This window comes from Sander lucioperca, chromosome 10, assembly GCF_008315115.2.
Source record: "Sander lucioperca isolate FBNREF2018 chromosome 10, SLUC_FBN_1.2, whole genome shotgun sequence".
Taxonomy (NCBI): domain Eukaryota; kingdom Metazoa; phylum Chordata; class Actinopteri; order Perciformes; family Percidae; genus Sander; species Sander lucioperca.
This window is the reverse complement of record NC_050182.1, coordinates 13,413,185-13,438,371: the sequence shown is the minus strand read 5'-3', so window position 1 is coordinate 13,438,371 and position 25,187 is coordinate 13,413,185. Positions and strand designations below refer to the sequence as shown.

The window sequence follows — 25,187 nt, the reverse complement described above, 5'->3', positions numbered from 1 at the left end:
AAATGTGGCAAATGTTGACCTCAGGTCTGTGGTGGTAGTACAGAGTTACACACCTATTCACCACACCTAACCTCTACACACTTACCCTCCCATCCATATAGGTCACTCTAGTTCCCCGCATTGGATGTGAATCCTGAGGTGTATAATCAACCAGTAATTTGGATGTCTAATTCATTGGATATTAAGCTGTTACAAATAGCCTGAAATCATTAAATTTGGACAGCAGAATATTTGTATGCAACCTTTTAGACGAGAGCACAAAACCTGTGAAACTATAAGGAAAAAAAAAATCTCTCCACTCACATTAATGACAGTCCATTGCTCCACCACGATGGCATCGTATGTCGGGGTTGCCACGTTCGGCTCGCCCTCACTCGCCTCCTGGAAGATGAAGACACTTTCCACCGACTTAGGCAGCATATCTGCAAAGGAGAAGGAAAAAACACGAGCCGTGAAAAGAGAATTTACTGGATGGAGCGTGTCTGTCTTGTCTCTGCGGCTCCTTTCGGCCCTCCAGGCCAGAGGAAATGGAATGATATCACTCAGCCACATTCACACACAACCCTTTATTACATAGCCAGTGGTGTGGGCCATTTGTATGAGCAATGTGCACTTATACATTATGCAAGGCGACCGTGTAAAAGAAAAGAGCAGGTATTCCCCTTCTGGGATGTTAAAAAAGAAGATGAGACATTATGCGCTACATCAGTGTTTTTCAGAACCTGGAGCCCTGCTGGTTTTCATGCTTGACAGCTAAACAAAGGCTAATTACAGCTGGGAAACAAGGTGAATGCAATAGCTGATAGGATTCAGAGGATCAGGACTGAGAGCCACTGCTTTAATAAAGATGGACAGATTTTAGCGATGGCAAAATGTAGCCATTGATTTAATGAAGTCAGTCCATAAGGCATTAAAGCATAAATCCTTTTGCTAAGCCTGCATAATTCACCTTAAAAAAGCTAAATGAAGACATTGACGTTGATGCTTTAGGCCACTAGTTAGATTGTGTGCTGCTGACCAAATAAATATTCTAAGCTTCTCTTCTGTTGGAAGCTAACAATCGCAGGATTGGCATCCGAGACTGGGACCCCTCTCCACCCAACGTCTCTTGTTATTCATTTGATGCACGTGCACATTACATGCAGGTACACACACAAACACGCACATGGACACAATACACGCCCCATGGTCCAGTCTTCCCGGCTGGCCTGAGTGCTTTCTCATTACTCCCACACCATTTACACACTAATGCAGTTTGCCGGGGCCCAGGCACCAATACCAGACACTCCACATTTCATTACTGGGCCCTAATAATAGGGGGATAGGAGGCGGCTGGAGAGCCCGTGGACAGAGAGGGAGGGAGACAGTAGGAGAGATGGAGTGGAGGGATGACAGGCTCTTTTTTTTTCACCTCCCTGAAGACCTATTTAGGACCCGTGCACGCTCAATTGAAGACATCTCTCAGACATCTACTCTCTCAAATACAGACATTGTCGTTCACCCCATCCACCCATTTGCCTTTTCTCTTCCTCCACTCTCTCCATCACTTCCTTCCTCCCCCAGTCCATGGCTTCTCCGTCTCATTTGTCAGCCCTTGGCATATAATTGGAAAGAAGCATTTCCAGCAAATGTGAGGCACCAAGGCACACCATTGGTCCCCTCTTGGCGCGACAGGGATCACTCGAGAGAGATCGACACAGGGTTTCTGTCTCGCTGCTCTAGAGGGAGCAGCCTGTCTCTGGTGATAATGCAGACAGAGGCTGAGCAGAGGAGAAAGAGAAAGAGGGAGAACGAGGGAAGTGGATGAGAAGGAGTTGATTGCTGCGGGCCTCGAGTCCGTCAGGGGAATGCACCGGTTGCGTGCACGAATAAACATTATCTTGCGCCTATTGACTGAGAGCTGAGCCGAGCAGCCAGCGGGCCGACTGAGAATAAGTTGTTTACACTTGCAAAAACCACCGTGCAACCTCAGTAAAATTGCTCTCCATCCCCTGTGACTCACACACTCGAGGTCGCAGGGCGAGGCATGCCAATAGTGTCACTAAAAACAGGAAGTGACAGCATTGAGACTGAAAGACAAAGACGCAAATGGAGGGGAAGAGTCAGATAGCTCGAGTGGCAGGGTCACAGCAAGTGACACCCGGTGACATACAGCAGCTGAAATCAGCACCCAAAGTGACAGATGAAAGGATCACCAACAGACACCCAGTGTGCGTACAACATGCCGACACACAGAGACTGAAACTTAAAGTGTTAAGTTTGTAGTAGTCTTTGGTATGTGTGGGTGTTTGAATGGAGACGGGAGGTCTTTGGCTGCACATATCAAGTTAGTCTGGAAGCAGTTTGTTCCTAATATTCATGGACATGTTATGCAAACCTGCTGTTGCACATGGATTTCTAGCACACAGTGTTTCGAATGAGGAAATGGCAGAGAAGGTATACAGGAAGTTGTTCCCATGGAGCTGTGTATCACCTTGGAATTAGTTATTATTCCAGCTAGTGCAACTAATAATTCTTTTGATTTTTGATTCATCTACGGATTATTTTCTCGATTAATTGTTTGGTCTTCAAAACATCAGAAAAGTGCACATTCCAATTTCCAAAAGCTCAAGGTGATGTTTTGTTTTTGTCCAAGGACAACTAGCAAATCCTCAAAAAGGACTGAAATTATATAATTGAATAATTTCTTATTAAAAAACGTAGCTCTAATAGCTCTAATTCCAGCAAACATAAAACAGTTCAAACTACTCTGTTGTGTTTTAAGTAGCTAAAACCTGCAAAAACACTGGCATGGTCCTTTAAATAACCATTTAAAGCATTAGGTTGTTACAAAAGGAAAGACATGATTTTTTTTATATATGTATTTAATATAATTAAATCAAGCGTACTCACATAAAACATAATACATTTTTGTGCTCACAAGTCCATGCGCCTTAGATCAGTGTATATGTGTTCAAGTCCAGCTGCCCGCTGCCGAGCCGGAAATTGACCAAGGTCATGTCTGCTGACATGATTTAAACATGTGTGCCGGGCGCTGCCTCAGAGAGCTGCAGACAGGCTGCTGACAGCTTATCTATATTTCAAACAGGATGAGTGGACATTCGAAGAGAGGGACAGACAGTAAAAAAGGAGACCAGGGTGTCTAATGTGTGGATTGGATGTGGCTGTTCCCTGCTGAGCCAAAGGTTTAGCAGCTGACAGGCTGGTACCTGTGGGTTACCAGGCAGACTTTAGCTGGTAGAGAAGGAACATAGGATTGGATACCAGGGGTGTGTTTCCAAATTTATAATCTGTTTGTTTTGGTCTGAATACAGAAGATACAGGGGTGGAAAACTTCAGGTTGGCAAGCAATTTTAACTGTATTTATTCTGTATTAATATTCATTCATTTCCATTTTCCACTAAGTTACAGCTATGTTCTTATATTGTATGAGCCCAGCCACGTGCACCAGAGTGAACCAGGAGGTTGAGGGTGAGAAATTTGCTTTCTTACAGCTGTGGAAGGGATTTATCCTCCATCCACCCTGGGAATTATGTACATGCACCGGCAATTATGCACTTAACTTTTAACATTTTTAACTAGGTAAAACGTCAAGATAACTATATTTTTGTGACTAAAGTGTATGTAGGAGCAATCATTTCCTTCACTGGACACAGAGGGTGGTCTTTCAGTGTAAAACAAAACAAAATGGAGCATAATTAACATTTCTGGATCATCACCAACGCTGTCAAAAACCATTGTTGGACTTGTGCCTGCTGAGGTACTGATTTATAAGGATTATCACAGTGCTCATTATAATCTCAATACATAAATGGCACCACTTCACAGTCATTTAAGCCCTGCATCTGTGAACATGATTTCTATTTAACAGGTTTGTGTGATAGTGGATGCTCATGTTTAGCCCAGCTAAAGCACAGTGATTCCTGTAGTTGATTTGGCTTGCGTTCCTACTCCGAACAAATTTTTCCAAGCTTGTGAGAGGTTTAAGTTTAACCACCTGAGTGCATTTGCAATTTACTCATATAGTATAATATGAAATATTATAATAATGAAATAATGAAACAAATAGTGCTGGGCGGTATACTGGTTCACACTGAATACCGGTGTATATTTTCGTTATGATATGACTTTTTAATATACCGCCATACGGGTGTATTTGATTACACAACGTTCGGAACACTACGCTGCGCTGCGAGACACTGTTTCAGACGGGACCCTTTTCAATGTTGCGCTTCTAAACACGCATGGTGCGACTGCGAGACGTGGTAAGGGTAAACAGTTGTGCTCTAGTGTTATGTTACGGTGAAGATGGATAGGATAGACATTGAAAGTTCCGAAATCGAAGCTGCAGAACTAGTAGAACATGATGCCACAGAAGAACTACCACAGAAGCCAAAAAGAGGAGCGGTGTCTGTTGTTTGGAGGTTTTTTGGTTTAAAAAAATCCGACGTCGACCAAACAACCATTTTATGCAAGTGTTGTCAGGCTAAAGTTGTTGCCGGAGGCGGCAACACAAGCAATTTACCCCATCACCTTAGCCGCAAGCACATCTTGGAATATCAAGAATGTATGAAGTTAAGGTCAGCGCCCTCCACATCAGCAGGTAACACAGGGAAAGCAAAAGAAAAGTTGAGCCAAATGTCACTTCAAGATTTAGCCTGCTAGTTTGCTAGAGGGACTCCCTACGAGAGAAAAAGCAAACAGTGGATCGAGATTACAAACTCTATCACTATCCACCTAGCCAAAGACATGGTCCCGCTTAATACAGTCGAAAAAGAATGCTTCAAGCAGATGATCAAGACGCTGGATCCCAGGTATGAAATACCGAGCAGAAAGTACTTTTTTTTATTTTTTAGATTTTACGGGCATTTCCGCCTTTAATGATAGGACAGCTCAGACATGAAAGGGGGAGAGAGACGGGGAAGACATGCAGGAAAACCGTCACAGGTCGGACTCGAACATTCTGCATCAAGGAACAAACCTCTATATATGTGCGCCTGCTCTACCAACTGAGCTAACTGGCCACAGAGCAGAAAGTACTTTAGCCAAGTTGCTATCCCCAACTTGTACCAAAAGCACAAAGCTAAGCTCGAAACAGACCTGGCGACCGTCCGCCACTTCGCAGCAAAAGTATAATTATTGCAAGTTGTACTACTTTTTGTATTGGTTTTATAAAAGATGTTTGTGAAATTTGCACAGTAAAAGTTTGGTATTTTGACTGCAATTGTCTTAGCATTCTGATTCCTCACTTAATTAGAATCATGAGTGGCTCTTCTTTGTAAACAGCATCATTTTCTGGGGCCATGCAAACCTATATTACTACTAGTGTGGAATTATTCTACAATATTCACTCATCATGACAGTAAAATAGACCATCCTAAGTCAATCTACTGCAGTAATTCCTCTCTCAACCAGTAGAAAATTCTGTGAACACCTGATTATGCATGAAAAAAAAAATATCATCATATACCATGAAACCGTTAGAATTTTGAAAAATACCGTGATATCCATTTTTGGTCATACCGCCCAGCACTATGCCCAAACACACTGAACTGCATAGTTTGAACTACCAGTGCTGAGTGAACACAGTGGTAGAACCTGTCTTCTGACTGCAACTCAGAGGTGGAAGAGACACATGCTGTATTGTCAAAACCTTTATTTAGAAGCATGTGTGCATCCTGTAGATTTGCACACACTGTAAGTTAACGCACACATGTATTAACATTGCAGTTCTTATTCCACCTCTCCTCAACGTTTGTCTCAGAGAAACACTTGCACGTGGCTTCCCTTCCCTGAATTTCTTCTCACAGAAAAAAAAAATGGAATTTCATATTCTTTGGATCTCTCTTGCTCTCTCTCTCTCTCCCTTTTTTTTCTCTCCCTCCATTGGCTTTGCCCAAATTTAGAAACCAGTGAGGGCTGACTGTCATGCATATGAATAGCTCAATGTCTCACAACCGAGCTACAAATCCTCATTGTGGCTCTGGAGATAGCTTAAGCTATACAAGTAACAAAGGCAAACTCTCCGTCAACACTGTTACTGTCAGTTCTTCATCAAACAAACTCGACCCCCCACCTTGCTTCCAACTCCAGGGAGGGAGTGTGAACTTACTTGTATTTTGTGTTTGCGCATGTGTGTGTAAATAGGTGTATGTGTGTGTGTCTTTGAAGGTAAATGTGGATGCATGTAGGCCTACTGTGCATGTGTGTGTGTTTGCAGGCAGTGCCACAGTTTGTATAAATCTTTAATACATATCTTATAACAGTGTGGCCTGCATGCAGCTTACATTACATTACATGTCATTTAGCTGACGCTTTTATCCAAAGCAACTTACAATTGCTATATATGTCAGAGGTCACATGCCTCTGGAGCAACTAGGGGTTAAGTGCCTTGCTCAGGGACACATTGGTTGATGTATCACAGCAGGAATCAAACCCGGGTCTCCCACACCAAAGGCATGTGTCATATCCACTGCGCCATCACCACCCCAGCTTAGGATCTGTAAATTCAATATTGCTAGAATATCCTACCCTGTGGCTCGAGCGAGGTCTCCACACACTGCAAACAATGCTGCCACACCAGACAAGACTTTCGGCTTCTGAGCGGTCTGTCACACACACGCACACACGCGTGCACGCACTCGTATGCAAACAATGCCCCTTAATGCTTTCTCATCCAGCTTCACCATGGAAACCCATCTTTTGATGGAGCTTGGGGACACGGTGCGTTTTTGTGTGCAAATGTGCATCCCTCTGGACCATGCCAAACAGCCGACTGTCAGAGACAGACGATAGAAAGGTAGCACAGTATTTAGGAAGGCCAGGATCGCACACTGACTACAGGAACATGACCAGTACTGCACATGCTAAAACACAGTAGGTCGACAATCAGCAATATAAACAACAACAACAAACATTTTCTCATTTTCGGTCACATTGTCCATTCCCACCATCACCCCACATGATTAAGGTATGCAGTTCTTTGATTGCTTTCAAGGTAATTATAAATGATGTTACTACTTGGAATGCAGGCATCAGATGCACAGAGCTGCATGGATAATTTCAATCAATTACTGAATTATGGGCTTTGCATAACAATACCGCCATTATGAATAATTGTTAATGTATGGTTCATTTATTGTTTTTAGTGGTTACTGTTGACTCAGTAAAAACAGTGTTTAAAAAATAGGCACTAAAATAGATCTTTATTGTATTTGGTTGGATGACTGACGCGAAATCTGTTGCATTTTCAAAGATGCCAAATTAGATTTTATAATCTGTCTCAGATTACACAGCATTACAACTGCTTAAAACTTTCCAATCAGACATATTTGCAGGATTTAGGATGAGATTCTCTGGTTCAAACGAGAACCAGCCTCTCTCAGATCACTTCCATCCTTTAGGCTATTTACCTGTGAGCAAGGCACTTGCTTTTAGTAGTAGCAGGTTGAAGATATAACAGCCAACTCCCAGATACAATAAAATGTAGAGCAACACATCACTAAACAGGACTACGAGTACAGCCATGCTAGCAGCTCTGCAAGTTGTATTTGGGCACAGTAGTGCTTTGTGGTGCTTTGAGCTAAATGCTAACATCAGCATGCTAACATGCTCAAAATAACATGCTGATGTTTAGCAAGTTTAACATTTGCCATGTACAGATATTTGGTCATAAACCAAAGTCTTGGACCAATTTTTACCTCATGATGGCACTGGACAAAAAAGGAAGAGATTACCTAAGATGTTACAATTCTTCTTGAAGGCCACATGGATAGAGGTGGCGACATTTCACTCAAAACCACAAATGTCGTGGCCCGGTTAGCTCAGTTGGTAGAGCAGGCAAATATATATAGAGGTTTACTCCTTGACGCACTTACTCCCCCTTTGCTGCATGTCATTCCCCCTCTCTCTCCCCTTTCATGTCTTCATCTGTCCAAAAAAATTATAACCCCCCCTTTACAAATGTCAACCCCCTGGTGCTTCCAGAGGAAAAGTCAGAGGATACCTAAAAGCGTTAGTATTCACCCTCTTGGCACAATTGATATCAGCATCAAATTTAACGGCAATCTTTTAAACAGTTGTGAAGATATTTCAGTCTGGGACAAAGTGGTGGACTGACCGACCATTGCCATCCATAATAAAAAAGCAGACAGGCTCAGCAACACTCCCTCTAAGAGATAAATAATGTAAAAACAATATTAGTACAACGGGATGAAACTAAAAACAATAGGGCAGAAGGTCAGTCTTTGAAAAAAACAAAATTGCACTCATTAGACTGTCCGTGTATCTGTCAGTACATAAAAGCTGAAGCACGCTGTATCTCAAAACAATGCTGTCACTGTCACAACGATCACCCATCCTACTGCCTGCATCCGTCTCTGTCAGTCCATGTCCTTTAGTGTGCTGTTTTACTGTCAAACATGTCCTTGATGTTTATGAGGTTGAGATGGTCTCCTGCATCGTGTCGAGCGTCTCATCATGAATTGAGTGAAAAATGAAGCTTGTCTCAAAGAAGTTGCTAAATCTGGAAACAGCAGGAATGGGTACTAATTCTAAAGCCGAGCTGCACGGCAGTTTGATGCAATTAGCTGCTAACAACAAACGGGATGCCGCTTTGATGTCATACTGCCAGCTACTCTCAAGAGACCAAAATCCACAAAGTACAGCATTCACCTCTGTAAAATTGTCTGTTTTCTAAAGTGACTGAGCCTAAAGCTGTGGGCTGAGCTCAGTCCTATAAGTCAGTGCAGGCAGAGACAGTTTCATAATGCAGCTGATCTGCTTTCAATTCTACCCAGTAATTTCACTGTTCAAGAGTGCATATCTTAGCAGCGCATGAAAAATGCAAAATATGTTAGAGGACCCTAATAAGCAGAAAAAATTGAATCATAATAAAACACTTCATTACTTCATTCTCAGGACATAAAATATGCAAGGAGGCACTAATTTGTTATCAGGTTAATTATCTATGTTTCAGAGTTGCTGAGGCGTTCACTTTCCCAGATTAATGAATTATGACTCTTATTTACTATGGCTGGCTGATTTCTCCAGTGTCAGAGCGAAGCACAGAGCCGCCGGGGTCTGATGGAAGAGGAAAACCCAAACAGGAAATAGTTTAAAAGAGGATACCAGACATGAACTAGAGTGATAAACTCCAGCTTTAAAGCATCCTCCACAAAGAAAGAATCAGTATGTCAGCCACACAGCACACTGGTGAAAATAGACTTTCTGTCACTTGTAAGACACCATTACAGTGTCTAAATTTTCCTTAAATCCTCTAGAAATTTAGAGTGCTAACATTTCGCTAACAGTCTGTGGACGTAGGATGTGAAGCCATTGTGGAAGACTCTGACCAACTTCTGATGTTAGCCATGTTTTCATCCAACCTTATAATTGCAATAAAACAATTCATTTTTATAGGTGCAAATACCAAACTGAGGTGGTGAAAGGGTCACAATTTTGTCAGCAATATGCTCACACTGACATGCTGATGTTAACCAGGTATATTTATATATATGATATTATATTTGCCATGATCCCAATCCATCATCTAAGTCATGACTGAAAGAACTAGATCCCGGGAACAAGCGGCCAAAATATGTTTTCTCAGGAGAGTGGCTAGCGTCTCCCTTAGAGAAAGGGTGAGAAGCTAAGTCATCCGTGAGGAACTCAGAGTAGAGCCGCTGCTCCTTTGTGTCGAATGGAGCCAGCTGAGGTGGTTTGGGCATCTGGTAAAGATGCCCCTTGGGCGCTTTCCAGGCACGTCCAGCTTGGATGAGGCCTCGGGGAAGACCCAGGACTAGGTGGAGAGATTATATCTCCAACCTGGCCTGGGAACGCCTCAGGATCCCCCAGTCGGAGCTGGTTAATGTGGTTTGGGAAAGGGAAGTTTGGGGTCCCCTGCTGGAGCTGCTGCCCACCCAACCCGACCCCGGATAATGATAATGATAATGATAATGATAATGATAATGATGATGATAAGGATGGATGGATGGATGGATGGATGGATGGACCATTTTAGTTTAACGTGGTAGCATGCTAACATTTGCTAATTAGCACTAAACACAAAGTACAGCTATGGCTGATGGGAATATCATTAGTGTTGCAGGTATTTTGTCATAAACCAAAGTATGAATGTCAGTACCAAATTTAATGGTGATCTATCTAGTAATTTGGTCAGACGTTTAATATAAAGCCACAAATGCCAACTTCATGGTGGCGCTAGTGTCAGTGCATCTGGTGAATGTTGATCCAGTTTGCGGTACAAAATCCTGAAGGATTGCACCACTTCCTGACACTAACAAAGTATAATCAGAGTCATATATGTTCTGATTTTTTCCTAGTGAAAAATGAATGCCAGCCACTGAATAATTAATGGCACACAGACTTAGGTGCATCATTACCTGCCCCAGGCTTTTTATGTTGTAGATGTCAATATGAATTAGACTTCTTCTTGATGTTGACATTTTTTACTTTTAGGGGGGGGGGGAGAATCTAAGAAGCCATGACCAAAGGTTAAGGCTGTTTTAATCGTACATTACAAACCTCTCTTTCTAATGTTTCTTGATTGTGTATGAGATGCAACCCAAAAACGAATGAGTGGGTATTAAAATTGCAGTGAGTTTTTTTCCTCATGAGACATTTCGCCCCACATCTTTTTCCTGGGAAAACGCTGTGTTTTGCAGTAGCAGTGAGTGATGCTGGCTTACCGTTCACGTTGCCCAGATGGAAGTATCCATCGACGAGTGAGGCTCCATTGTTGAAGTGCTGGGTCATGTGATCCAGCCAGTTGGCCTCCACGCCTTTGACCCCCTCATCACAGTTTTGAACCCGCAGTGGCACCTTTACAGTGTAGTACTTCACCTGGCCCTCTCGGACTGGCGGGTGGTTGTACAAAGCGAGCAGTTCCACCCCTGTTGGGAAACGACAGAAAACAACCCCCCCGCCATTGATTTAACATGATATGGGTTGTGACAATACAGACGTAGCCTCTGTGGAACTCCCATGTTTTACTGCATGATTATTAAACTACTGCTGTACGTTGGCCACAATCCAAAGTGCAATTTGGCACCATCTGTAGGAGCACTTTCCCTCTTCAGCTGCCATAAGTTATAAGAAATGGACCGGTAAACGGCTGGCTCAGAGACAGCAGAGTTTTGGTTTGAAATATATACTTTTTTGTTGCAAACAAATATCTGCAGTATTGGTTTATGCACCACTTCTGAAGGACTTCTTGATGAACTTCTTGAACTTACTTTCCACACAACCACACTGTGAGCACCGTGTTAACAAGCAATTGGAAGGACATCTATTTCCTATGAGATAAGCAAACAGGGAAACTCAGCCAATGTGAAGAAAGTCAAAAAGCTTCTTGGCCAAGAAAAGTTGGCCACAGGGTTCCTGGTCGTCAACAACAGATAACAATTTGTTTTTTTCTTGATTTTCTTGTCCTGTGAAAAATGGGTCGCTGGATGATATTAAAAAACAGTTCAGTGAAGTGGACGGTTTGCATGGGTCCTTGGACAGATAAGAAAGCTGATCTAAAGTACAGGTTATATATATATAAAATTGGGCAGCGTTGAAACAGAAATTAGTACATTAAAATTGGATACACCTTAAGCTAAAATACAAAAAAGTAACTGAGAGCCTCCAATAAATTTGACCCTGACTTGTCAATTGTCTAATTGTGTGGTTTAATTGTGATGTTTCCATCAGCTGCCTTTGCTTTAAAATGTTTCTTGTACAGTATCTAATGATTAAACAATACATATCTGATTATGTACTTATGTGAAACTTGTGTTTTTTAGTTATAGGGCTTTTTGTATCCTAGATTTGATGCATTTTCAGCTGTTTTCTGTTAATTTCTGAAGTCTTGTAAGCCCGTGCGGGTAGGACAAATTTGTATGCTAGATGCTATATTACAAACTTCAACATCATCATTATCATAACCACAAGTTCCACCTGGCAGGTGCAAAATAGACGAGAAATGAAAAAGTAATACAAGATGACATTTGAGTTGCCCCGAGCTGGACTAATAAACTCAAAATCCTTTCCAAGGCTGTTGCCTTTTTTCACTTGGTTCTTTTTCAACAACAAACGTGAAGTAAATCAAAAGCAATTTGATCATATTCATGCTACAAGTCATCCTTATATTCCTTTTAAGGTTTCCCAGAAGTGACGTTACTTTGTTGATGCAGAACCTAAAAGGGACCATTTTATTGTAACTGAGTTAATTCCAAGTATAACCTTGAATAATGCATTAAAAGCTCTCCAGCTAGCTGTTGTTCACATCAAGCAGAAATATACATAATGTAGTGGGCCTCAGGAGAGAGAAACAGGCTTGGAAATTTGCCCACGGTACGTATGTCACTGCTCCTCGCTCATATCATACTAAATCAAAGTAGAAAGGGTTTTATTTGTTGTGATGTGAGTGAGTGAAATATTTGCTCTGCTTAGCTTTGAAAAAAAACAAACACCAAATGTGAGATGTGAGCGGGGTTCGAATCGGGCAGAAAGCAATTCAAATCGAGTCTGGTAACATTTCCCTCTTTCTTTTAAATGCAAATGTCCGACTGTCATTGCACAAGTGAACCAGATGGATGAGCAAAATGGTTGGCACTGCCACCCACCCCTCCACCTACGCACGCGCGCACACACACACACAGACACACACACACACACACACACACACACACACACACACACACACACACACACACACAGACACACACACACACACACACACACACACACACACACACACACACACACACACACTTTGATGTGGGGTGGTGGTAGGGGGAGTCATGTCTCAGTCGCCGTGGTTCTTCCGTCTGTCCATCCGACCATCCGTACGTTGGGCAAACAAACAGGAAGAATTAATCATTTATAACCATTTCTTGTCAGGCTCGTCTGACTGATGTGACAGCTGGCCACCGAATTCACGGAATCTTGTCATTTGTCACTCTTGAGAAAAGTTGAATCACTGCAGAATATTCACACGCACCCTCCGCTCGTCCCTCTCTCTGTTGCCCATGTTACAACAAGGACAATATGGCAAACAAATCTTGGACAACACACACCAACGAAATGACTTCCCATTCAACATGCCTCTGACCAGCAAACACAACACATTTCTTCGCTGTGAATGATTTTGTAGCGATCTGTATCATATAAACTGGTTTATAGTTTATGTGCACAAGCCTGAGATGATGTATCACTACGGTTTGTCCCATGAATCTTTTCTGTATCCCAGAGAGCTTTGGGTAGGTGATGAAAAAGACTGCTTTTGAAAGTTTTGCAGTAAAGCTTTGGTCCACAACTCTTATTTTCTGTAATCACGGTGCAATTAAATAAGACAACATTAAACCATATTCGACACAGATGATTCCATCGCTACTGATGGGACTGTTATGGGTGGATGTCAGAGTTGTTCCTTAATAAATAAACATGCTGCTCTGCCTCTGTTTTGCTCACAATATTAAATGTTTTCTGTGTAATAGCTGAGAGTTTTGCATGCATTATATTTCATTACAGTTTAATTTCGCTATGGATATGGCACTAGGGCGACTGTAATTTAGATGGAGGGGCAGGTAGCTAATCTTCTAACCTTTATTTGCTCAGAAAAGACTTTCTGTGTCTGTAAACACAATTTCAGCTGTTCTCTGTTCACAGGAGATACTCTATACTGGAGCATCAGAGGGGATTACGTACCTTGCCTCAGGGAAACTTCAGCAGGGCAAAACAGAGCAGGGGGCAGTACCAGAAGATATGAGGACTATTATTACGAAATGTATATGTAGGAATAAAACCAAATCTGTCTTGCTGATATCCATCACTCTGAACTGCAGGATAATAGTGAGTCAAACTGGAGGCCGTGCTTTCTCCTGGCATTCATACGTATTTCAGAAATCACTTTGATAGAAATCTGTAGGGCTGCCCTCTAAACGTCCATGATTCAAATAATCAGTTAAGAAGCACCTGAGTTGACTTACACTTTGTCAAATCACTGCCTGTTTTTTTTTTTTTTGCTGCACTATTTTACACAAATACTGATTCAGATACAGCCCTAGTGAGTCTATGTGCAGACCTTTTGCAGCTGAAACTCACTGCAAAACGCAAGTCAATGCATTAAAATCACTAAATTTCACTTGCTTTTCAAAAACAACATGCTGTTCTGTGTCAGGGTGGGCTGTGATTGACTAGTTGCATCACTGCAATGCATCATAGAGGGGGGAAAAAACCCATAGCTAGCAAGTTGAATTGCTAAAGTAGCTGAGCTTTGCAAGTTAAAGCTGCATCAGAAGAATGTTTTATTTATTATTCTAAATGGGAGCTGGTGGTTGTTTCCACTTTGATTTGCAGTCTGCAATGTGTTTCAAATGATAAAAAAAGTCTTAATTTACACAACAAAATTGTGGCTCAGAATTCATGAAATGAATGATAAGCAGATTGCATTCCTCATTACTTTCTCCCTGTGGGATTTCCCAGTCAGGACTCAAACCAGTGACCCAACAATGACATTTTCCCAATGACTATGACAAACTTGAGATACTGCACAAACATCTTAGACATCCTTTGAGAAAATGAGTGCAAACTGCAGATGAGCAGATACTTTGTTGTTAGGAAGAATATTAGGTTAAGATTCTTTGACCTTTAAGGAACACCATTAGTAACCAACATAAATCCCTAAAACGAGTCTCTTGCCAAGCTCACCACTCCCCCTGCCCCCTTGTGCTGCAGTGGTCTGTAAATGACACAAGCAAACATTACTGTTTAATAGAAACAGAGCAGAGATCTGCTGGAGAGGTGATATTTTACCAAGAAGCAGTTGTAATAAATCTGTAGTTTCATTTGCGTTTTGGCTGTGTAATCAGCCAACAAGATTTGGAGGCTAGAAACAGTCCTGATCAATAACTTTATTAATGTTTCAGAGAATTATTATGGTCATTTTTGTGCTATAGGGCAGTAAAATCTAACATAATGCCCCAATAATTTGATATTTATAGCTATAAGTGCGTACAGTATCACACACACACACACACACACACACACACACACACACACACACACACACACACACACACACACACACACACACACAGTGTATGACTCAAAGAGTCCTTTGAACCTAATCACAAATCAATAGCATCAACAGACGACTGCTTAGTCTTTCAGAATAAAGTCTGTGCAGCTAACCTGAGTCTTGTGGTTGACGGCAGTCCGGCTAACAAGAAAATGAGCGCATGGGTTTTGTTAGGACGTTAAGAGCATGTGGCTTCAAAGACGTATCTGATGGCAGGCCGGCTGCCCAAACGACGAGGTCGGCCGCAGTAACCCTGAAAGTGATCCTAGCAGCGTAGCTTTCCAACATGACATGTCATTATTTCAATGTCTGTTTCTATAACCTAAGAAGCTGGACACTGATCCCATCAGAGCAGAGATAACACTGATCTCAAGGCTTGAAAACCAAGCAGCTGAAAAGACTCCCCTCTGCACATTGACTCAGATGATTTCAGACTGATTTTCCTCAGGATTACACCTATGATAAAGCTCTTAATTTAAGCTCTTTACTCCATTTTATGCTGTTTGTTTAAAGCTTGATAAACCTTATACCATGACAAGAAACTCAATCAATTCATCTTAGCATCAGAGGAACAGATACCTCAGGCAATCAAACACTTAGCTTGTCAAATATTGACTGAACATCAATATCCTCGTTTTTTAGTTTCATGAGGTCTCCTGCACACGTTCTTATCCCAACTCTCTCCTACAAAATACATTCATATACTACTGACTTGCATTGTCTGTAATGTTTTTCAAATCCAGGAAAGGTTTTAAGCCTACCTTAATGTAAAAGGTAAGGCTGGAAAAGAGACAAAATATGGTGCAGTATAAATCTTTCCTCGGTATGTTTATGTAAAATTATCCAGGTGGCATTTAATTCCCTACAAAACGTTTTTGCTCATGCACATTAGTTGTATCTGAAAGTAGACACAGAGTTCTCTTATCCAGACATAAATGTACAGCTGTCACTACGATGTTATACTTTCCGTTTGGTCCTTTCAACAGAATCCCTTTCCTTCAAACCATTCAAGAATTTGAGTCTCCAAACTTATGGGCTCAGTTTCTATCCAGAGCTTAAGTCTCAGGGATAGTGATCATCTTTCAATCGTAAGCCACAGACTTTCGCCAGCTCCGCTGCCAACACTTGCACGGCGTTCACCTCAAGATCTGAGGATTAGCAAGGACAAGCCAGCGGTAGCCGAGACTCTTGGGCCTCCTCGGCAGACTGGGCATTAGTAGAGAGGGACATGGGAGCTTGGCAGGCTCCCCTACCACCCCGGCTGGCCACTATACCAGCGCTGCTGGCGTTGTCACATAGATTCAGGGGGATGAAGGTGGGGGTAGAGAGAAAGCGGCGAAGCTGAGGGAGGTAGAGGACGAGGCAGTAGGGGATTATCTCGCTGCAAAATGCACTGTAGGGAGGCCCAGATGGACCAGTGGGCTGTAGTCTGCTGTGATGCCAAGTTCGTGTTACTACACACATATACATAAAGACACACAAACAAAAGCACAAAGTATGTGCTCACCGAAGAGTATATTCATTATGCAACACTCGGTATTAGGTGCTTTGAAACTAATCGCTTTGTACAATGTACTGTACATACAAATATACATTATACACAAACACACACACGTTAACACTCCCACTGGGATGTGTGTCCAGTGCACAGTTTACACATTGCACCGACACATATCACAAATAGGTTTGGTGAGAGGAGGAGAGACTGTAGGAGGGGGGTGATAATGGTGTGTGTCTCCATCTGTCAATCCAAAATGCTCAAATAAAGCCGGAACTATACATGTCCGTGCTAATTTCAACAACGTTCCCACAGAAAAGGGGGCTGCCGTAAATAACTCAGAGAGGTGTAGCTATATACCTCACTTTCTGGGTAGACAGAAAGCGAGTCATGAAATGTGCAGTTTCCAAAACAAAAACCCCGACAAAACTGTTGTGGCAAATTTCACAGACTTATCTTTATCGGCTAAGTTTGAGTGTGAATTTGTGTGCACCACGGCTATAAGACGATTCCCTTTGTGTAACGGATAGAGAGGATTATATCCCAAGGCAGCATATTGTTGTGTAACATTGAGGCAATAGCAAGACAATGACACCTCCGCGTTTGCCAAGTGTTTCAAGAAGGATTTATGGCGCCACGCTGTTCTTTAGTTAAACAGCCAAAAGGTATGGCTTCAAATTAAACCAAAACCAAAATATACACAGATATCTAGACAGATATTGGCTCAAGGTTAGAAGCTGCCAGTTTGAATATCTGTGAATGTGCGAAAGAAGCTACAGTTAACAGTGGAGTGCAGGATTTAACCCCCGACTGCTTCAGCTGCTCTGGGACCAGCAGTCGACTGGTTTGATGAGGGAGCTCACAGGTGTGAACGTGTATTAATATGCAGCATAAAAAACATTTTAGAAATGATAAATGCTAAAACAACATTTAGCTAATGTCTATATATGATGCAAAAACCAGACCCATCAACACTGAGCCTTTCACTGTTTGAAGTTTTGACCTTTTCAATTTTCTTAATTAGCATCCCTCATTAGGCCTTTCTGTGTAATCTGTAGGATAGCTGTGTGGCAGGTCTCCTGTCATTTGGAGTCTTGTCAAGTTCTAAAGCTTTTTTTTATTTTTTATTTTGACATTCAAATTGTGAAGCCTCCGTTGGGCCAATTAGTGTAATTTTCTTTTAAAGGATATGTTCACCCAAATAACAAAATAGCATATTTACTCACTCACCTTCAGTCAAATGTAGCCATGCAAATACTTAAGGTTTAATACGCCCACGATTTGAGATTTCTTCCTCTACCCAGGTACAATGGCGGTGAACAGAATTTTGTTTGTGGTGCTCACTGAAAAATTACATTTTCTAGACTGTGCAAAAATTGGTCTTTGAATGTGTGTGTGTGTGTGTGTGTGTGTGTGTGTGTGTGTGGGGGGAAGAAGGAAGCCTTTAAATACAATTCATTTTAGTTTGAGTTTATGATAGCAACCATAGAGACCACTCACCATCGCCCCTCCGCATGCGGTATCTTGGCCTCTCCTTTGCATCTCTGTCTTTGTTGTTATTGTGACACGGCGACTCCTCCTCCGTCAGCTCCTCACTCTGCTCCAGATCTTCATCTGGTATTGGAGACGCCACAGGCGAGACCACGCCCTGACTGCCCTCCACCCCGCTCCCTGAATGGTTCCCAGTGTTCTCACTATGATTTTTCTCCCCACCCGGTGCTCCTTCCCCAGCCTCGTATGAAGCCTCCTCATGGCCCTCTTTGTCCACTGCATCGGCTTCAGCTCCAGGTGCTGCGTGGTTAATGGGGCTTGAGGGGTTCGAGGGGCTACAGCTACCCAGGGAACCGAGCACAGAGCTGGGGCTGGAGTGCAGGGAAAAGGAGGGGGTGTCTGGTTCTCTGATCCTGGTGCATGGGGCCCCATAGGGTTCCTGGACAAATCCCACGAACATCACCCCCTGGTCAGCCGCATCCTGGATTTGCTGTCGGGAGCAAAAGTTTGAATGATATAAATACAGGTGATGCCACTGTTGCTTCTATGCATTCACTGATTTTGATCTAATTCGAGCTAAAACAAGTAGTCGGCTGACCAAAAATGACATATCGACAACTACCATATTTTGATAATCAATGAATTGCTTCAGTCATTTTTTAAGCAAAAATGCTAAACGGCTTCCTCTCTGCTTCCAGATTCTCAAATGTGAGAATTTGCTGCGTTTCTTTCTCATATATGACAGTAAATTGATTATCTTTGGGTTTGGACTGTTACTTGGTCAAGTCAAAGTCAAGCTATTTTTTTGTGCATTTTCGGCCTTTATTTTTGACAGGACAGATGAAGAAATGAAAGGGGAGATAGAGGGGGGAATGACATGCAGCAAAGGGCCGGAGGTCTGAGTTGAACCCGGGCCCGCTGCATTGAGGAGTGAACCTCTATATATGGATGCCCACTCTACCAACTGAGCTGAGATGTCACCTTGTTCTCTGAGAAACTGTGATGGGCATTTTTTTGCTATTTCTTTCTACAGTTTACAGACTAAACAATTAATCGATTAATGATCTGAATTAATGATCGTGATCGGCAGACTAATCATGATTAAAGTAATTATTAGTTGCATGGTGCATCCCTTGACTTGATTGCATGTGCTGTTGGAGATCTTGGGTTTGAAGCTGCTGTTGCACTCATTACTTTTAGGGTTAGGTTTGGAGCGTTGGCAAAATGCCTAAAATGTAAATTCAGGATGTAAAATAAGAACAACATATGAAGCAGAACATAGACAACAAGTTATTTCCCAAGAGATCTGAAACTGAAACCAAACTCTAAGAATAAGTTTGAGATCAATTATCTTTGAAATGGAATTGTTTCCACAATACTTTTTATGGAGACCTCGGCAACTCTTGGATCTTTGTTTTTTTCTACCCCTCTCTGTTTCTTTTCGTCCCAGCAGCTTCTCAAATCTCTCAGTTGTTGATTAGATTGGAGCGGCCACAACCCCAGTCAGGGATGGGCCGCATCCCATATCTAGCACTTTTTTTTTTCTCTCTGTCCTATTTTCATCTGGCATTTTATGTCACTATTGGGATTCTGCCACGAAGCTAGATTGAAACTTTAACTGTCAGAGAATGTTAATGATGCCATTCTCCATTTCTGCACCCCTCCACCAACGACCCCCACCCTCACCCTCACCCCCCAAGCAAAGACGGTGCACGTCTCTATCTCGGACCATCAAATCAAATCACAGGTTATTCACTATGAAATTAAATTGGAAAACAGTCACATTGTTTCCAGCCGTATTGTTTAATATCGGTGAACGCTCTCTGGGTGCGTCTACATCATATTCCCCATACCAATATGTTGAAATGGAATTGCTGAGATAAAAGAAAACTGTTGTATCTCATTTAATGGTAATGCAGGCAGTCAGAGAGAGAGAGAGATGAATGGCTTTGACAGTCTAATGTTGGTGCAGTTGATAGCAAAGTAGATTTGAATAGTGTCCTGTAATGATTGAATTTATTTTTAGGACCATTATCATTATAATTTTATCAAATCCTGTGTTTGACAAAGTAGAACCATTCCGATTAGATTTCTTTTTCCAGAGACATCTTGCCAACAGTCCAATATCATTACAAAGACAGCAGATAAACCACAAACATACTGTAATTGCACATAAGCGACAAAATAAGAATAAATCACTAAATGTGTAAATGTAGTGCTGATTTGTCTTTTGGAAGTGGAAATAGTAAATACATAGCTGCTTAAATAAGAGGACAGTGCTGAAATGTTGTTTAACTGAACTACAGAAGATTCATGGATAATAATGTATATAATGTGATAATGTCATTATATAATGTCATTTATTTATTAAGCAAAAATTCCAAACATTTGTTGGTTTGAGCTTCTTAAATGTGAGGATGTGCCACTGTTCTGTGTTTTGTACCATTGCAAATGATGAATATGTCCATTTGATGGTCTTGGATTTGAGTATTACCCTCAGTATAGACATCATATAGCTTCAATTGAAATGTGAAACAAGATGATACAGAATTTATATTATGTATACTGTCAAACAGTCAGGAATAGCATAATTTTAATAACCACTAACGGGAAACAAAAGGAGAAACCTGGATGCGATGCAGCTAACTGAATATGAGAATAATTGTTAGTTGCACATACACTTTTGGGATCTACCATATGAAATTTTCTGCAGAATCAATACAGAATACATATAGAACAAAATAAAAATAAAAATAAAAATGAGCATTCTTCTAAACTTCTTCATCTAAATGAACAGACGTCGCGCTGGCTTAAATGGAACCACCTCAGGTCAACACAATGAGGTTTTGAGGTCAAGAAGGAAACTTTTCTTCGCATCATTTCTCTTCATTAACCGAAAGGACGCGAGCACAAACTTGATGAAAATTTTTCTGGAAGCAGCTTCCCTTATTCTGCCACCAGAATATCAACAGCCTGCAGTGAAAAAAAAAACATTTCAATTTTGACTTGAGACCACATTTCCTATTTCCTCCGTAAGTTATTAAAGTGGCACCAGGACGAGGTGTCTGAAGGTCAAGATGAGAACCCCGGAGAGAGAGATTGAGCGGGGCAGAGAGAGTGGAGGGAAGAGATGACGGAAGGAGAGGCACAGGGATAACGGCAGAGATTGAGACGGTGATCAAGAGAAGGGGACGAAGATGAGAGGGGGGGTGGTGGGGGGAGAGATGAAGAGAGGAAAACAAAAGGAAACAGAGAGAGAGAGGCTATAGGGAATGGACTTCTCCGCTCACTCCTCTACCACTCATCCATGTCCACTTCCCTTTTTAATAGATTTCTAGCATGGCCTCCTCCACCTCCTCCTCCAGCAAGCCTGTAGCAGCTCAGTAGATTAAAATGATAACCAACAGTAATGAGGTCCTACAGGACTGTGGTTGCATGACTAATCGAAGGGCAAAATGTACAGAAAGGTTCAGGAGCGAGGCTTCAAAGGCCGACATAACGGTCTGTAATATACAGATTAAGCGGGGGGGTGGGGGGGTTGTATCATGATGACGTGTCATAACCAGCTCACAAGAGAGGAGGGTGTGTTCATATACATCATCTGAACTTAAGTGCCATTTCAAACAGGCCTTCTACGGCAGTGCATTCACAACAGTGCAGAGACAATTCATTATCAGATCAGTGAGTATGATTCTTGCTTCTGTTCGCTGCTTTCCCCTCTACAGAAAATACAGAAATGTTAAGCTATTTGGTTTGCTAATTAACATCAGCCTTAAACCATTAAGGAAATGCAGCTTTTACATTCTGCCTAGTCTATATCCACGATGTTCCACTTCTGGGGTTGCTCTGGTGCTGCTTGAAATTCCGCCAGATGTCCCTCTTTTCGGCTGGATGTCCGTTACCTTCCACTTTCTTTGCGCTGTAATTTTAAGACTCTGTTCCATTTACGAGGACTATAGTTAACTGCTCCTCAGATCTCTGCAGGGTAAATCCAGACAGCTAGCTAGACTATCTGTCCAATCTGAGTTTTTTGTTTCACGACTAAAACAACTTTTGAATGTACACATGTTCCACCAAAACAAGTTCCTTCCCGAGGCTATTTTTGCAGCGGCACTGTGGCTCTGTCCGTGCCGCCCATGACGATTGTGATTGGTTTAAAGTAGTGCTGTCAAACGATTAAAATATTTAATCGCAATCAATCGCATTAATGTCATAGTTAACTCGCAATTAATCGCACATTTTTATCTATTCTAAATGTCGCTAGATCTCTTTTTGTCCAATTATTTTTTCTCATTTTAATGCTCTTATCAACATGGAAAAGTGGATCGGCTTGCTTTGTGCTTTTGTCGCCTGGCTTTGACGAGGGGGGCGGAGAATTCGCATCAGCTGTGTGCTTGGCCATCAAGTGGTATTTCAGACTAGACCTGCTGCGATGATAGCTCAGTTCACAACAACAAAACACACAGATCACTCTGGTCTTGTCAATGGAACCATTTGGCAACTTTTTAAAAGTAAACTTTCCATTCACAATCTTATTGGCATCCATTTTGGCGTCTCATGCTCGCCATCCACTCAAAACGTAACGTTGGCCTACTACTCTTTGGCCGGCTCGCAAGCCCAAACAAGTGTGTGCGGCGCGCCTGTGGTTTTGTTTCCGGTCTAGCTAGATCCAGTGTGGTGTTACAGTTTTTCTAACGTTACTAGTTGTTGCAACAGCATGTGAAAAAAACATACAAAGTTTGCTATGCCAAAAATAACGTTAATCTCGCGATAAAAAATGTACGCCGTTAAAATGGGTTTGCATTAACGCCGCTAATAACGCGTTTAACTGACAGCACTAGTTTAAAGAAATGCCAATAAACCAGAGCACGTTTTTCTCCCATCCCGGAATGTCGCGTGGACTAGACAGACCCTCCTTCTCAGCGCTGTGGAGGTCTGGCAATGCGAGACTGCATACTTCCTGAATTCGACTTAGGATAAACTGCAGCATGGCAAACCATCTATCAAAGATTTTAGATGACTGTGTTGACACTCTGTGGGCTACTTTGGCTCAAGCTGAAACTGTTAATAATAATCTACCACAAGCACGTTTCTAGTAGCAGTAGAAGCCTGTCGACATGGCTTGTGTTAAAGGAGTTGCAACACAATCAAAGCCATCACTAATTCATACCTGACAACTTCTGGTTAAAAATACACACGTCACCATCACCCCTGTGTTTTCTTTATCTTTTGAAATCCTTTTTTTGTCACTCCTTCAACATTGTGTACTTCATTGGCAACTGCCTCCATGCACTGTGTGACAGGCTGCAGTTAAAAGCATTCACCCTGACAGCAGCGTGCTTGCATGCAGCTTTAACAATGTATACTGTTGTAAACATACACACATTGTGTTCTCTGAACCTCCAGAGAGGGTGACAGGCTAAACAAAGTTTTGGTAGCAGACTTGAGTTGATACTTTGGTACTGACAATTTTGGAAATTTTTTCACATGCTGTTCTTTGTCTGCTCTGGATCTCTGACTCTGATGATAGAATATGCAATTTCTTTGCATTCATTCCTCCCTATCTCTTGCTCCCTTCCCTTCCGCCCTGCATCCCCACTTCAAGCTGGGCACAAACTGACAAAACCCTTCAGCTTGGCATTTATAACCTACCTTCTTGACGTAGCCCTGGATGAGCTCTGCGGTGGGCACCTGCTCAGCAGACAGACACTCTTCCAGCTGTAGTTTGTATGGCGGGCAGATAGGCTGGCTCCTTTCCACCCTGCAGGCACCACAGTGGGGGAGAGAGGACAATGAGCTTCAGCCTTTCAGCAAAGCCAGCCATGCTCACGACACATGAGGGTACCCATGCATTCACACATGCAGCCACACATTGACAACTGACCGAAATTTAAAATATTACAGCCATAAAACATCACAAACAGGGTGCTATTCACAGACTATATCAGTTTATAATACAAAAATACCCCCCTATCAACAAATTACACGGCATCAAGAAGCTTTGTTAATGTTATTGTTGCCCTGTGGGAGGCGAGGGAAAAATACAATAAAACACTTAAGTGAGACAAAGATCCACATGGATGAAAGAAAACACATGGGGAGCACAGAAAGCAGGAAATTCAATGCAAATCTCGTCTTGCACCCCATACCCCCGTTATCCCTCCCCGCTGAGGCCTTATCAGTATTTGGAGTGAGGAGAATCTATTTATATGGTGTTGTATTTTCCTATTCTGTCCTCTGGAGGAAATCCCAGAGCTAGCCCTGAGGAGACTAATGCCCCGGCTTCCACCTCCCTGCTTCTCATCCTGTTGACAAGGGGAAGAAGCCCCACACGCCCTTTTCCTCAGTGTGCTACAGAGTCTTTGTGCATATACAGTATGTGTGTGTCTTTGCGTGTGAGGGCTGTGTGTGTGCTCTGCGAGAGTTCTGGCTTTACACGGACACCTGATGTGTGGGAGGGTAAGAAATGCATGCGTGCATGCTGGTTGGTGTATTACAGGCTGCGCTTACAGCTTCCCAGTTCCACTCAAAGACTCCCTCTGAGTGCACATACATGTCACTGTGTGCGTGTCTGTGTGTTACTAATACTTTATCACAGTGACTTCTTTTGACATGACCCCCCCCATTGGATGCAGAATGAGCTGTTTGATGTATCAATTAAGAATAACATTTGGGAAATCAGTTACAAATCAATAGTTTAAAGGAATAGTTTATGCTTATTATTTATAACAATCTGTTGGCTTGACGTTTTTTGTGTTTAGCATACAGATGTTAAAGTCAATCTTCTCATTTAAGAGAATCTCATTTATGTCAAAGTATTCCTTGAATAGTGATTTATAGTAATCACTATTTATAATAGTGATTTTACTGAAGAAAAAACCCTGTCAAGTAATCCAGCTAAAATGTTCCTTTAATATTTATTATATTGTGTTATTGTTGTTCACATGAAAAATGCAAATTAAAGACACTCCATGTATCTAATAATGTAGTGAAACATAAAGTAAGGGGATTTGCAGAAGACAGATTTAAAAAAGGAAAGCTCACAATCTGTAACTTTTAGTCCCTACAGTGGGATAAGTCAGGATCCAAAACACTGAATCCTACACTTCCCAT

The 25,187-nt window shown here is 42.0% G+C and overlaps 1 protein-coding gene across 1 annotated transcript in view; it reads right to left on the bottom strand.

Moving 5' to 3' along the window:
• LOC116035978 (raftlin-like) overlaps positions 1-25,187 on the bottom strand; it is a 114,552-nt gene that overhangs the window by 31,509 nt on the left and 57,856 nt on the right. Inside the window, exons 4-7 of the mRNA XM_031279371.2 lie at positions 23,727-23,835; positions 18,084-18,564; positions 10,710-10,913; positions 304-422 (exon numbers count right to left, since the gene is read on the bottom strand). Of these exons, the coding sequence (XP_031135231.1) occupies positions 304-422; positions 10,710-10,913; positions 18,084-18,564; positions 23,727-23,835 (913 nt within the window). The remainder of the gene's footprint in view (positions 1-303; positions 423-10,709; positions 10,914-18,083; positions 18,565-23,726; positions 23,836-25,187) is intronic.